Source organism: Halichoeres trimaculatus, unplaced genomic scaffold, assembly GCF_033239565.1.
Source record: "Halichoeres trimaculatus isolate MK-OKI-2021-1 unplaced genomic scaffold, fHalTri1.1 fHalTri1_scaffold_3, whole genome shotgun sequence".
Lineage (NCBI taxonomy): Eukaryota > Metazoa > Chordata > Actinopteri > Labriformes > Labridae > Halichoeres > Halichoeres trimaculatus.
Genome location: NW_027437181.1, coordinates 29,792,160 through 29,806,680, shown reverse-complemented (window position 1 = coordinate 29,806,680; position 14,521 = coordinate 29,792,160). Strand labels below are relative to the sequence as shown.

Genomic DNA, 14,521 nt, shown 5'->3' with positions numbered 1-14,521 from the left:
AGTCTGCACAAGTGTTCATGAAATGAGGTCGAGGACTTGGACTCCTGCCAGTTATTATGTAATGTACAGGACGTTCTGTACGCCCTAAATTCGTCTTTTATTCTCAAGATTACACACAGTTGAAATAAGTTGATTTGGGGATAAATATGGGTTGCAAACACTGCATTGGGATCACACGGATCACACACACTGAACTCTCTGAACCAGCCTGTGCAGATGGCTCAGCGAACAAATTAAAACAAAAATAAGCGTTTTTGACATATTTCAAATCCCATAAATCCCCATATCTTCCAACATATAACTTGTGCAGTATCAGACACATGCTCAAGAATCTGAGAGTAAAAAGTGTCCCCGCAGCAAAACAGTCTGGTATTAGAAGTTCACGTAGTCTCTTTGTAAGGAAATCTCGCGAGAGGACGCGTGGTCGGAGGCAATGGGTTTATTGTCCGATACTTTTACGGTCCATTCAGCGAGTGAGCAAAGTGTGTAGGAGCTGTAGTGATGGGTCTCCTCTCCATTGGTGTTGGACCTTTTCGGAACCGGGTCCGGACGGTCCGTACGGTCCGTACGTGGAGCAGAGACTTATCCACAATTTCAGCCACTTTTCGCAACAACAGGGCGCTCACGGCGGTATGGTGACTTTGTTTTTGTCTTAAGAACATGCATGCTTGCTTGATTCTACTCAGAAATGCATGCAAATTGTCCTTTTGCAGAATCTCTTCGCTTGTTTGTTGTTTAACAATGTGCTGCATGAGCAGGAGCCCTCTAAAACTGAATGTGAAGTCCGTCTGTAAAAGAACATCGTGTTCTTCTGATCACGGAGCAAACCCCCTCAAACCTTCAGAAACAAACTGCTGCAAAGTGTTTGGCTTATTCCTGTTTAAACTGCACTCTTATGAGATTTCCTATTGAAAAAAAAAACGTTGTGTAAAAACGCTGTTTTTCCGTTTCATAATGTTTTCACCAAAGGGGGTGTGTCCTTGTTGCTTTGGCGAAGGGGGCGTGTCGCTCTATGTTTTCTCTTGTTCATCCTGTTTGTATAAAAAGGGGTCACATTTTAGCAGACGCACATGTGCTTTGCAGTGATAGAAGTTGACCTTTCAAATAGCAACATTTTTTCCCATCAGATAGATCTTATTGTAGTCTTCCTTTGAAATGAAACGTGCCTGAGTTGCACCCTCTGGACTGTGACCTGCATCTTAAGATGTCCTGCTTCACTGTCTCTAAGAACAAAGCAGAGAATATTAAAATTGACCATTTGCAGGATAAGAGCCATTCATTATGGCTCACATTATGAATCAAATGTGGAGTATTATTTTCAGGGTCCACTAGAGCTGTGACTTGTCTGCTTGACTAGATAGTAAATTAAGCCCCCGCCAATTAAATTTTTTCTTAATCTCGCATTAAGGTAAGTGCAGGCGTGAGAAAAAAAGTGTTATTTATTAGTTTATTTTTGTTAAGGTTCATTTGACTTAATTTATGATCACAAATGCTTCTCTGTAGCCATCTGAGTAATTTCATTCCTTTTAATCTGCACAGGTATCAAACTGACTGTATGAGTTTTACAGCTTATTTTTATGGTGGGCCTGTAATATAAATGTATCGTCATCAACAGACTTCATGATATTAGATTAGCTATGCCACACTCTTCTTTGGCCCCAATTCATTTATAGTTATCCAGTAAATAATGTTGTTAGAGGTTGTTAAGGACAAAAACATGAAGAAAGACAGATTTCTTATATTAGCATCAAAACTGACCTGCGTGGCATTTACCTGCCTGCTCTGGATACCAGTGCAATGTGATTTATCAGACTACTTTTACTGCCTGTCTAACCACTAATTCTCAGCATGTTGAGTTATTGACCATGTGCTCTATGTCTTTACATTGATCTTTAAGGCTTCACATCTTAAATTTGTAACATTTTGCAAATTTATTTTAGAAATCATCACTGATCCAAAGGAGATGTGGAGGATTATATCAACACAGCTTTGCACTAACCCGGTTCCAGAGCTCCAACAAACCACCGAGGGGTCTGTATCATCTAATGCTTTAACAGTTTGAAATGTGTACACAATGACCTATCATTGCTTTCATGTCACTCTGTAGCTTTTGCACTACATTCTTTTTGAGATTTTCATGTCTCTTTCGCTGCTTGTTCAGGTTTTGAGAAATTCTTCCCAAAGAGTGAAGAAAGCTCAAGTGTCAACAAACCCACTGAAGGTGAGGAATGTTTGGGTCAAAACAAGCAGCATTTGTATTTCCTCAGTTTACTGTTTGCATTGTGTGGTCCAATCATCTGTCTGTCTTTTAAAGAAAACACCAAAGAGCCAGAGTCTCTTGTGAGTGAAAAAGAGCAAACAAATGGTGACGGGGACGAAAGACAAAGAGGAGATAAAAAGGACGAATGGTATTCATGGACGCGCTTTCAGGTGAGAATCATGGCGAGGGTTACTTAGACGTCCTACATACAAGTTTAACTTTCTCTAAACTAGTCAGTCAGTTCTACAATTTATATATATATAACATACATTTTGGTTTGACATAGCAATGCAAAAAAATTTGGATGTACTACTCAGGAGTACAACAAACTTATTTTTGTATTTGTTGAAATGATAAGATTGTAGATGGCAGAGAGAAAACTCTTTCCTCAGTAAAAAGGCCCCTCTCTATTCATATATTTGTCTGATTTCCTTATTAGCTGAACACGGATTAAAAAATGAATTAGATAAAAATGATGACGATTAGAAATTGATGAACCTAAAATATTGCAATTAACACTCATATTTTCTTACCACTCTCAACAAACTTGTGTGTTTTTATGAAATTCTGATACAAACCCTACTTTTCTATGCTTTTTTTTCTGAATATTGAAAGAAAAATATTTTCTATCTAACAGGAGGATTTCCCCTTGGATGCAAAAGTGGTCCGCAATGTTGCAATTGGAGCAGCAGGCATGACTTCGGCTTTCCTGTATTTGTACTACAGAGAGACCGGAGTCCAGATCTCATGGAAGGACTTTGTGCAATACTACTTGAACAGAGGCTTGGTGAGAGCCGGAGAGTTTTACTTTTGGTATCTTCAGCATGTTTGTGTTTTTAATCTGCTTGTTTATGCTTTTCCACACACAGGTGGATCACCTGGAGGTGGTCAATAAACATTATGTCAAAGTGGTTCTTGTCCAGGGAGTGAACCTACCAGATGCGGTTAGTAATATTTTTTCCCTTGTTAAATTTTGTCTTTTCATTTTCCAATTCCTAGATTGCATTCTTGATTTGGTCCAAACAGTAGACCTGCTAGTTTATAAAATGCCCAGTGATTATTGTGTTATCATCATCAACCTTTTTCAGTTTTTCATTTCAAGGCATTCAAGGACACTGTAAAAGACAAAGTTAACATTACGTCAATAAAAGCTGAAAAGAAATATGGATATATTAATTTAAGAAGATAAGATGGATGGATGGCTGTCAGGTTGAGTAGGCTAGGTGGAATAGACGGGTTTGAGGCAGAATTTGAAATAGCTAATGAGTCAATGTTACAGATGTCAGGTGGGAGGGAGCAGAGCTGAAGGCTCTAGACCCCATGGTGGTCAAGCGGGCTGGGGGGATGATGAGGCTGAAGGAGTGTGAAGATCTGAGAGTACGGCTGGGTTTGTAAATCATCATGAGGAGATCAGTGAGGCACAGAGGGGCGAGATTATGGAGGGCTGTGAAGGTGAGGAGCAGGATTTTATAACTGATTTAATTTGTCCTTCCAAAAAGGAATCTTTCCTATCACAATGAAATTAGCAAAGGAGTTCCCAGTTTATAAAAATGGAGATAAACACTGTATGGAAAATTAAAGACCAGTATCACTTCTGCCGCAATTTTCTAAAATTCTAGAGAAATTATTTGTGAAACAATTAAATTTATTCATAACACAATGCATACATATTACATGCGGTGTACCACAAGGATCAGTAATTGGTCCGATACTATTTATTCTTTACACCAGTGACTTTTGCAATGTAACAAACTTTTTTAGATGTGTAACATTTGCAGATGAATTTTTTTTTGCTCTGGTAAGAATTTAAAAGAGCTTTTGTGTTGTGTAGAAATGGAGCTAGAAAATCTCAAGACTTGGTTTGATGTCAATAAATTATATTTAAATATTAAGAAAACAAAATTTATGGTTTTGGGGAATCTGAATGACAGTGATTGTAATGTTAAATTAAAACTCTGTAATGTTGACAATGAAAGAGTTTCTGAGACCAAATTCCTTGGGGCTGTCATTGATCAAAAGCTAACATGGAAACAACACATTGAATGCATTAAAGGGAAAATCTCAAAACCACTTGCAATCCTGTATAAAACCAGAAATGTATTGAACTCTGAGGCCTTGCATTCCCTATACGTCTTACTGTGTTGAATTGTGGGGACCCACCTTTACAACCACCATAAATTTAATAATAAAACTGCAAAAGTGAGCTATATGTATTATCAACAAGGCTGACTATTGTGCTCACACAGAGCCATTGTCTCTGAGTTCTCATGTTGTGAAATTTTCTGATCTGTTTCATTATAAAATAATGCAAATTATTTTCAGGGCAAAATCAAAAATGCTCCCTGACTCAATACAAAGGTTCTTTTCAATTCAGGACAGTCTGTATAATCTCAGAGGTGTTTGCAAATTTACTGCAAAAAAGCTAAACAAGGTGTGAAAAGGAGATGCGTCTCCATTATTGGAGTGATGCCAACATAAATTTTAAAACATGTCATTCTTCTTTTTTTTTTTTTTTTTTAAGAAAATGGTTTGTTAATCTACTTTTGAAGCTTATAAGTGTGATTAATTATCTGTGTTGTTGTTTCTTTGCTTTTCTGGGGACTGGTAGCCTAAAAAGCTGACAATAAAGGATAGGCCTTTATAAGCAGTCTGCTTCTGCCTATGCCTTTTAGTCACTACTCAACACATGATTCTTGATTTTGTGTGAAATGTCAATATTGTGTACAATATTTGGTGTTGACATGACTGGATAAAATGAAATGAAAAACAGATGTTGGGAAGCCAGTAAAACAGTTGCAGAACAAGGGCGATGTGGTGAAAACATGGAGTCCTGGTGATAAGCCATAACCAGCATTCTGTACTCTGGTCTAGCAGGAGACTAGAAAGAAGGGAGTTGCAAAAGTCTAGATGGGAGATGATAAGTGAGTGGACCAGGATGGGGGTGCTTTTGGGAGTAAAGGAGGGGCAGAGGCAGTTGATGTTGTGCAGATGGAAGTGCACAGACTGGTGTCGATATTGATGTGAGTGTGGAATGACAGAGCACCATCGAGAACGACGTCCCGACCAGTGTGTGAATCATCTCTCTTACAACCACACACGTAGACCTAAAGGTCTTAACTGTGGTCTCACATTAACTTATACATCAAGGCATTAGAGGCAGTGGTAAACAAGCGTGAACTCACTATGATTCTGAGTTAAGTTGATCAAGGTTGTAACGCAGCACCCTTGTATAACGATTTCTGTCTTCTGTGTGTTTCAGAGCTACTTGTGGTTCAACATCGGCAGTGTGGACTCATTTGAGCGTAACCTGGAGATTGCCCAGCAAGATCTGGGTGTAGAGCCCAAACAGAAGGTTCCTGTTTACTACAGCACTGAGAGTGATGGGTGAGCCTCTCCTCTGATAAGCTGATGACCGTTTCTTTTCTGCACATTAGGTTTTCTCTCTTGTCTAACAGAGCTTCTCTCTCCTTCCCTAACAGGACTCTCTTCTTAACCGTCTTCCCAACATTACTACTGGTTGGCATTTTGCTTTTTGCCTCACGGCAGCGGCCACTGGGAGGAGGTAGTGGAGGGAGAGGGCGAGGAAGCCTCTTTAGCATGAGCCAATCCAAAGCCAAGGTCGTGAAAGACAACATCAGTGTTCGTTTCAAAGATGTGGCAGGCTGCGAGGAGGCCAAACTGGAGATTTTAGAGTTTGTCAACTACCTGAAGAATCCACAGCAGTATAGAGACCTAGGAGCTAAGATCCCAAAGGTGAGCCATATCATACACTCAGTAGAGGCATTGTGTGTGATCCTTGTTATCTTTTTATTAAATATTCATTTACCAGGAAGAGTGCGGGCTGAGAGTGAGTAACTTATTGGCTTTAATTTTAAGTACTTTGTTTTCAGGGTGCAGTATTATCAGGTCCTCCTGGCACCGGCAAAACGTTGCTAGCTAAAGCCACAGCAGGAGAGGCCGACGTCCCCTTCATCACTGTGAATGGCTCTGAGTTCCAGGAGATGTTTGTTGGCGTTGGACCAGCGAGGGTCAGTACAGAGCTCAATTCAGATCTGTGGTTTCAATTTTCAAATGCTGAGAACATTTGAAAATCTGAAATTAATCAAATGGTTTTTCTCTTTTATTCCATGATAGATCAGAGATATGTTTGCCACAGCTCGTAAAAACGCCCCCTGCATCCTTTTCATCGATGAGATTGATGCTGTGGGCAGGAAGAGAGGCAGAGGGGACTTTGGTAACCAGAGTGAGCAGGAAAACACTCTCAACCAGCTGCTCGTGGAAATGGATGGTAAGCAGTGTTTACATTCTTTATGGTTGCAATCTTTCATCTATACCCTGTTCGTTTTCATTTAACAACACTCTTTATTCTTGTTGTTACAGGGTTCAACAGTAGCACTAATGTAGTAGTTTTAGCCGGCACTAACCGAGCTGATGTCCTGGATCCAGCTTTGATGAGGCCCGGGAGATTTGATCGACATATATACATAGGTAACAGATCCGAATCCTGAATGTTGTCCTCCACTCTCTAAATCTGCATTTTTGAGCTCCCGCTTGGAATCTGGTTTCATAAAATGACATTTATTATGTAGAAATACTCTAAATATTTTTATCTTATCACCTGTCAGTATTCACCATCAACAAAACCCTGTTGTCATTTTGCATTTTTTGGATAAAAAACAGTCATAAACTGAGTTTTTCAGACAGTTTGAGTTAGGTTTTTATGTTATCAAGAGTCATTAGCATTGACTTTATTTTCATGCTGTTCATGCCACTCTTGAAGCCTTTGAACATACCTTTTTGTAGCATGGTAAGCCACAAAGCTGCACTGCAGGCACTGTTTAGTGTCACTGATGAAGCTGTTTGTGTTTTTCCCTTCCTAAAAACAGGTGACCCTCTTTTCTTGTAACTGTTTGGTTTCCATTCAAAGCAGCTTCAATCCTATTAGACTGACCTCTGTTCTTTCTTTGGCGTCTCTTCAATCATGTCATTATAAGCATGCACCAGAGACTTTGTGCTTTTATCTCTGAAGTTGAAGTAGTTAGAGCTTTTCTGCTCGCTTGAGATCTAATTAACGTTTACACCAGCTGTGCTGGACTAATGTGAATAAGCAGTTTTCTGCCTGACAAAGGGAAACAGAGTCCAAACTGGTGAGCTGTCTCTGTTACAAAAGAGAGATTAGATAACTGAGGCCATCATGAGGGAGCCAGTCACCACTCCTCTGTGCTTCGTTGTTGACGTTTTGGATTCTCTTGCTTTTATTCTGTCTGTGGTTTCATGTAAACAGTCAGATCAGTCATAAAAGTCTGACCTTGTGACTCTGCTTACCCCCTGAAACAGTTCCCTCCTTGTGCTTTTGTGTGAAGTTCTGTGTGTCAGTCCGTTTGTATCACAGGATTAGCATTATTTGTTAATCCTGACATACAATTGGACTGATAATCAAGTTAGCTTATTTCAGCCATTGGTTCCAGTCTCTGGAAATATGAACTCATTGGCTTCTGGCCTTTTTCAGAGCATCTTGGACAATCTTTCAAGACCCAAATAATAACGTTTTTGATGACTATGTAAACACCCAAACTACCTGAATAAGTGGAATCCCTTCTTTCATGCTTCTCCTCCTGTTTTTGATCAAAACAGAAAAAATATGCTTTTTTTGATCACGCTCATCTCCATCCTTTGATCCTCTCCCTGATCTCTGTCATCTTTTCTCATGATTGCACCGCTCTTTCTCCCTAAGCTACCCTGGCACATCTTCAGTTGGAGCGTGAGCTGCCTGAACTTCTCTGACTTGCAGCGTCTTGCTATACCTCTGTCATCTCACATGTCCTCCTCATATCCATACTGAGCTCTTATCAAAAGAGCACACTGCTCTCACCCACAGTAGTTTACAGCAGGATTTTGACTGACAAGCTCCACCAGACCCCACCTCCCCCTGCTGAAAAATACAATAAGTAGTTGTAATTGACATATGTATTTGTCAGTGGAAGCCAGTGAGTTATAATGTAAAGGAGATTGAGCATTTGGCCAATGTTCAAAAATAAAGTTTGGGGTTTTTTTTTGTAATGCAAGAACACCCTAGATGTTTTGAATGAGCTTCTGGGAAGTGTTTGTAATCTCTCCAGAATCTCAGGCTGAGTCCACACTCCGACGAGTTGTTTCAAAAACAATCAAGTTGGATGTGTAATGTCTTCTTCTATTGCTTATCTGTATTCAAGTATATTTTGCTTCTGTGACAGTAACATTATGATGTAATAATAACATATTGTTATCATAATCAGGCCTTCTCTCCAGATACAGTTTTCTTTTAATATTTTTTATCCTATTTTATTATATTTTTTAAATTTTATTTTATTTTGAATATGTCATGCACCCACATTAAACACTGAATCCCTTTTTTTGGTTGTTTTCTCATAATGCAGGTCCACCAGATATCAAAGGCAGGGCGTCAATCTTCAGGGTGCATTTAAGACCTTTAAAGCTGGACTCCAGTATAGAAGAAGAGGCTCTGGCCAGGAAGCTAGCTGCACTAACCCCAGGTTTTACTGGTCAGAAAAAAGCTTTCTCATGTGAGCCCAGGCTTCTGACAGATTTCTGAGGGCAGAGTTGATCGTTGTGTCTTTGTGTGTCTCAGGGGCTGATATTGCTAATGTATGTAATGAAGCTGCTCTGATCGCTGCACGTCACCTCCACCAACATGTAAGCACGAAGCACTTTGAGCAGGCAGTGGACAGAGTGATTGGAGGTAAGTTCACAACAGAAATATAATGACATTTATCATGTGTAATAAATCCTCATCAACCTAGTATCTGCTAACAGAAATGGTCTTAAAGGGTTCGTTTGGTTGTACACATCTGTTTTTTCATGCAATATAATGATAAACAAATATACCCCTCAATGTCGTAACCTAGAAAAAAGGTAAACAATTGCGCTAACTCACTTATTCAATCCCTGATAGATTAGAATATGATTTTATGAGCCCTCAGTAGTCTCAGCAGGGCACACCCTGATAATTTGTTGCATGTATGGATGTATGTGCATTTTCTTGAGGTGTTTGTGTTGCTCTCAGGTCTGGAAAAAAAATCTCAAGTACTTCAGCCTCCAGAGAAAACCACTGTTGCGTACCATGAAGCTGGACATGCCATTGTGGGCTGGTACCTAGAGCATGCAGACCCTTTACTGAAGGTACTCAGAGCATTTCCTACCTCGTCTCCAAATTCACAGTCGTGTTTTTGCAGTTTGCATCACATTCAGATATCCCCAATCTACTCTTCAGGTTGTTGAATTAATAATATTTGACCCCCTCAGGTGTCCATTGTTCCCAGAGGTAAAGGTCTGGGTTATGCCCAGTATCTGCCTAAAGAGCAGTACCTTTTTACACGGGAGCAGCTGTTTGACAGAATGTGCATGATGCTGGGAGGTCGAGTGGCTGAGCAGGTTTTCTTTCGCCGGATCACCACTGGAGCTCACGATGACCTCAGGAAAGTCACACAGTCTGCTTATGCACAGGTAAAAACAATGACTAACCCTTTATAACATTTCATAACAAGCATGTGCTAAATACAGAACACAGCTGACTGCTGTATGTGGTTATACCTAGATAGCAAAATGATGTGTTGTTAAATTCAGACTCAAAAAGAAGTCATCATGCCTTTGAGTTGAAAACACAAGTCGTGTCATTTTTGCCCAGGAAGATTTGAAGTAAAAGGTGCAAATATATAAAGATTTAAAACATGCTGCATGGTCTATAGGATTACATGACGTGCTGACACTCAGAATCCCTATCGAAGCCTTAAGGACAGCCATGATGAAAAAGGGCTGAAGTAGTCCCATCTTCTAGAGAAGGATAGTTCAATATAACTTATGAGATCTTCATCACAGGAAAGATCCCCTTCTCTTAAATTTGAGGAATTTCTTTAGAGGAGTGGAAATCAAAGAATTTCTCCTCAGAAATTTCCAGTCTGAGGAAGAGCAATTTTGCTCACAACATCACTTTGAACTGAGTAAAATGACTCATTAGTAACTGTGAATTATTTGTAATGGTAGCTATGAGATAGTCAGGCAATCTTTTTTTATTTTACTGCTAAAACTTTAACTGAGCAGAAAGAAATGGATCTGCATTTGAGCAACTTCTGACCCTCAGTTCCACTTTCTCTGTCTGCTTCAGGTCGTACAGTTTGGAATGAATGATGCAGTGGGTCAGATGTCCTTCGACCTCCCTCAGCAGGGGGATATAGTGACAGAGAAACCCTTCAGCGAATCAACAGCTCAGCTCATAGACCAGGAAGTCCGTCTGCTTATAGATGCTGCCTTCCAGAGAACGCTTCAGCTGGTCACTGATAAGAAGGACATGGTCGACAAGGTGAGGAGGATTGTCAGTTCCTAGAAAGACACTATAAAAAAAAGAGGAAAGGGATCAATAAAAATGTGGAGTCACAAACTGTGGCTTAAGCTAAATCAATGTTTTTGTGTGCTGCAGGTGGCAAAACGTCTTTTAGAAAAAGAGATTTTGGACAAAGCAGACATGGTGGAGCTGCTCGGAGCTCGCCCCTTTCAGGAGAAGTACTCCTATGAGGAGTTTGTCGAAGGAATAGGTGAATCTGAGGACACGTCTCTACCTGAAGGACTGAAAGGCTGGAACAAGAACAAAGCTGAAGAAAAACAGGAGCAGGAACAGCAGAGGAGATCATCTGTGTACCTGTAGGTGAAAAGAAAATATCCCACTGGATCCAACTGTAAAACCATCTGGTCCAGACTGCAGCCTGTCCAAGCTTTGGATTGAACCTTATTCATCTCAAGGACGGCTGTGGAGGGGAGTATTGAGATCTACTGCACGGGCCTGTAATGGCCAAAAATGTTTGTTTGTCACAATGTTTGGGCTGTTTGGTGTGTGTATGTGGCTTGCATTATACAGGGGAAGCCTTTCTTCTACATTCTGGTGCTGTCCTCGCTGCAATAACATCAGGCCTGAAACTTTTTTAGTTTTTGTAAATCTGCTGCTTTCAGGATTATGCAATTTTCTATTTAGTCTATTAAATTTGACAAAAACCCTTAAAAGCGCTCATTCAAGTTCCCCAGATGCAAAATTTACTTTTTCAAATCCAAATCTCAAAGACTTGTAAAAATGGAAAAGCTTCTAACCTTGTTTTTAGACTTGAACAAGCCATGCTTTATAGATTTGCTTAGCTTAAGCGGTCCAAAAAAAGGTTGGAAAAACTAAAATATCTTTTGACGTACACTCAGATCACCTTAGTGTTGCAGCTCTTGAGGACATGGATAGACATCCCACATGATAACCTGTTTTCAATGCAGTAAAGACAGATTAAAGACTGATGGGTTTATTGATAAAGCTTTCAGAATGAAGTACACTCTGAGGCTTATTTCCCCAATCCAAATTTAATGAGTCACTAAAACATTTTAAATTTAATTTTAAAATTTTTCTACCTTTAAAGGACGCTTCAACCACCCGACCACCACATTATCCTGAGAATAGCTGAAGACCAAATGTGCTCGAGTGAGGCTCATCTGTTTATGTGACAGTTTCAAAGCCGTCTTCATATCGTTGTACTGTTTTAACTCTTTCACATTCGTCCCATTTCTCATGAATATAACCCAGTAAAGGCAGCTGTCAGAGCTAAATGCTTGTTTGATGGTGCATATAAAATAATTGTTACTAATATCATTGAACACAGGTACTGTAGTTTTCTGTCTTTTTACAATTCAAGTCAGGACGACTGACGTTTTTACTCTGGACAGATTTTTAACTATTCACCTCACCCTCTGGACAGTCTCTTTAAAACAGGTTTTCCAAGTTATAACATGAAATTTCCTCTGACAATTTCTGTGCTTTACTGCAGAATATCTGGATATGTAAGAGCCAAGTAAAGGCTCAAATAAAAGTATGGAGTAGCTTTTCTTCAAACAGATTATGTTTTCTTAAATCCTCTCTACACACACTTTTAGTGAAACTACTTTGAATTTGATGTTAGAAAAAAAATCCCCTTTCAGCTTGATACAGCTTATATTGAAATGTCTCCTGATTGTGAACTAAGACAGCAGTAATTCCATAAAGTAGTTACAAAATTTGGTCTTTTTAATGTTTATGGCGTTGGCTCCTGAGATGAGTTAACAGATCTAATGTGAAGTTTCCTTGAACTCTTGATGCCTTGCAGTGTGGGTCACAGACTGTTATCACATTCTTCCTGTTTAAAGGGCCCTGACCAGCTGACACTGGAACATTTTTGTCTCCTACTGTTGAAGAAAACATTCAGTAAAAATGAGCAGGCTGGTTGTGTATAAAGATATTGTGTGTTACTTGTGCCTGCTTGACAATCCACTTTGTATTGTTTTTGTTTGATGAATATTTCTTTCTACATGTAGGAATTATTGTTTTATATTGTCATCACATGATCTGTGAGGCTGTGATGACTCACCAAATAAAATGTTTTTACACCAAATTAGTCTGACTTTTCATTTCAAATATTTAAAATCTGTCTTATCAGCAAAGATTCTCTCAGGAAAAATACACGTTTTGAAAACAAAATGATTTTACAACCAATTCATCAACATATCCTCACATGCTCTTACCAAATCACTGGCAGGTCAGGAAAAAGTCATTTTAAAGGTGCAGTGTGCTGTAATAAAGAGCATGTAGAACAGACCTTGTAGCGTACAAGCACATGTACTTAACTTTTGTGCTCTTTTGTACTTTGATCTTAAAATAAACATTTTATATCTTTGTGGGATCAGGTCCTCTTCCACTGAGGCTACCATCTTACATTGGGTGAGCGCAAGATGAAGATGAAATAACAAAATAAGAATCAGTATTTACAGGCTTGTTTGATTGTAAAGTCTTTCTAGATTCTGGATAATTGATCTTTGAGTATTCTGGTTCAGTATCTGAGTCAGTCAGGTTTATTTACTTTAATGTAGCTAATTTTCCACCCTGAGAATCTGCAAGTATAGACTCTGTATGGGAATCACCTCTTGAAGGATTTCTGACATTTTCAAAATGGACATGGGTAGGAGCGGATTAATGCACAGGCTCGCTCAGGCTGCAGCCTGGGGGCCCCATGTGTGAAGGGGCCCTCTCAGTGGCCTAGGTTTGAATTTGACACTGGTGGGGATAGGGATGGGCACCTTTCACATTTGAAACAATACAATACCGATGCCCGGTACTTGGCAATCGGTATCAGTACTCATTGATACCAATTTTCTGTACTTTTTTTGTGTTTATGTGATAATAAATATTATTTTGTTTAGTGGTAAAATGTCAACTTTATTCAGTTTAACATATTTATTCTTCAATATACAACCTTGCAATGCTATGTTCATGTCTAGCATGGAAAATTGCCTACTCTTGCACTCCCTCACAGTCACAAGGATGCGTTTAGGTCCCTAAACATGGTACCTTTTGATTTTATGTGAATCGGTACCTGGTACTATTGACAGAATTCAGTTGGTACCTATAAAAGTACCTAATTCGGTACCCATCCTTATGTGGGGACATAGCCAGCAAACCCCCCCCCCCCCCCCCCCCATTACAAGCTGCTCACATATAAGCACTATGCTGGCTTTGGAAAAGAAACACATTGTCTGCCTGCTCCTCATATTCATATAAAAATCACAGCTCAACCACAGAGCGCCTCAATCTTCTTCTTTTTTTCTTCTTCAGTTTTTTGACTCACCATATCTTAAGTCAATATCACCTGTTGCTGCAACCCTACCACTCCACTGCCTGTCTGATGAACAGGACAGCTCTGTTGCCTTACACAAGTTGGTCAAAAAGCCTTCCACCTTTGTTTTCTTTCCCAACATCCAGACAAGTCTCAAAGACATATTTGGGATGTGGTGACACAGTTTGAAAGGACTTAACCACAGAAGGCGCTTTTTTCTTTTTTTCTTTTTTTGTACTTCAATCTTAATGTTGGTGAGGGCATTTCAGCCATCATTTGAGATTGGTGTGGACATGTCCAAATGGTCCATACACGATTCTATGCCCTTGGTGATCAGTATGTCCTGATCACTCTGTTTTGAGTTTAAAATCACCCAAAAAAGTGTAAGATGGATGAACCAGAAGAAACAGTAGAAATAACCTTTAGGGTTATTTTCTATCAACCCTGTGAATCGATCCCCCAAATAAACTCAATCAGCCATATTCACCGTGTTTCTATAATTTACACAAGGTGTATTAAGGCACCTGTGCAATAACCTAAGTTAAGATATTTATTATGAAATATACCGGTGTACTATAATAGTCTGATGGCA

General features: G+C 39.4%; 1 protein-coding gene across 1 annotated transcript; it reads left to right on the top strand.

Moving 5' to 3' along the window:
* The first annotated feature begins 417 nt into the window (after positions 1 to 417).
* LOC141787421 (mitochondrial inner membrane m-AAA protease component AFG3L1-like) lies at positions 418 to 12,700 on the top strand. The gene is made up of 17 exons (XM_074665740.1): positions 418 to 630; positions 1,941 to 2,031; positions 2,162 to 2,221; positions 2,315 to 2,430; positions 2,898 to 3,047; positions 3,130 to 3,204; positions 5,520 to 5,644; positions 5,740 to 6,013; positions 6,151 to 6,288; positions 6,395 to 6,548; positions 6,641 to 6,748; positions 8,677 to 8,802; positions 8,889 to 8,999; positions 9,324 to 9,439; positions 9,563 to 9,763; positions 10,422 to 10,616; positions 10,734 to 12,700. Exons 1-17 carry the CDS (start codon positions 502 to 504, stop codon positions 10,956 to 10,958), a joined length of 2,394 nt encoding a protein of 797 aa, XP_074521841.1. The 5' UTR covers positions 418 to 501; the 3' UTR covers positions 10,959 to 12,700.
* Positions 12,701 to 14,521: the final 1,821 nt, after the last annotated feature.

Coding starts and splice junctions, on each gene's coding strand:
- LOC141787421 (XM_074665740.1), top strand. CDS start 502: ATGGGTCTCCTCTCCATTGGTGTTGGACCTTTTCGGAACCGGGTCCGG. Junction 2,032..2,161: donor CTCCAACAAACCACCGAGGG/GTCTGTATCATC, acceptor CTGCTTGTTCAG/GTTTTGAGAAATTCTTCCCA. Junction 2,431..2,897: donor ATTCATGGACGCGCTTTCAG/GTGAGAATCATG, acceptor TCTATCTAACAG/GAGGATTTCCCCTTGGATGC.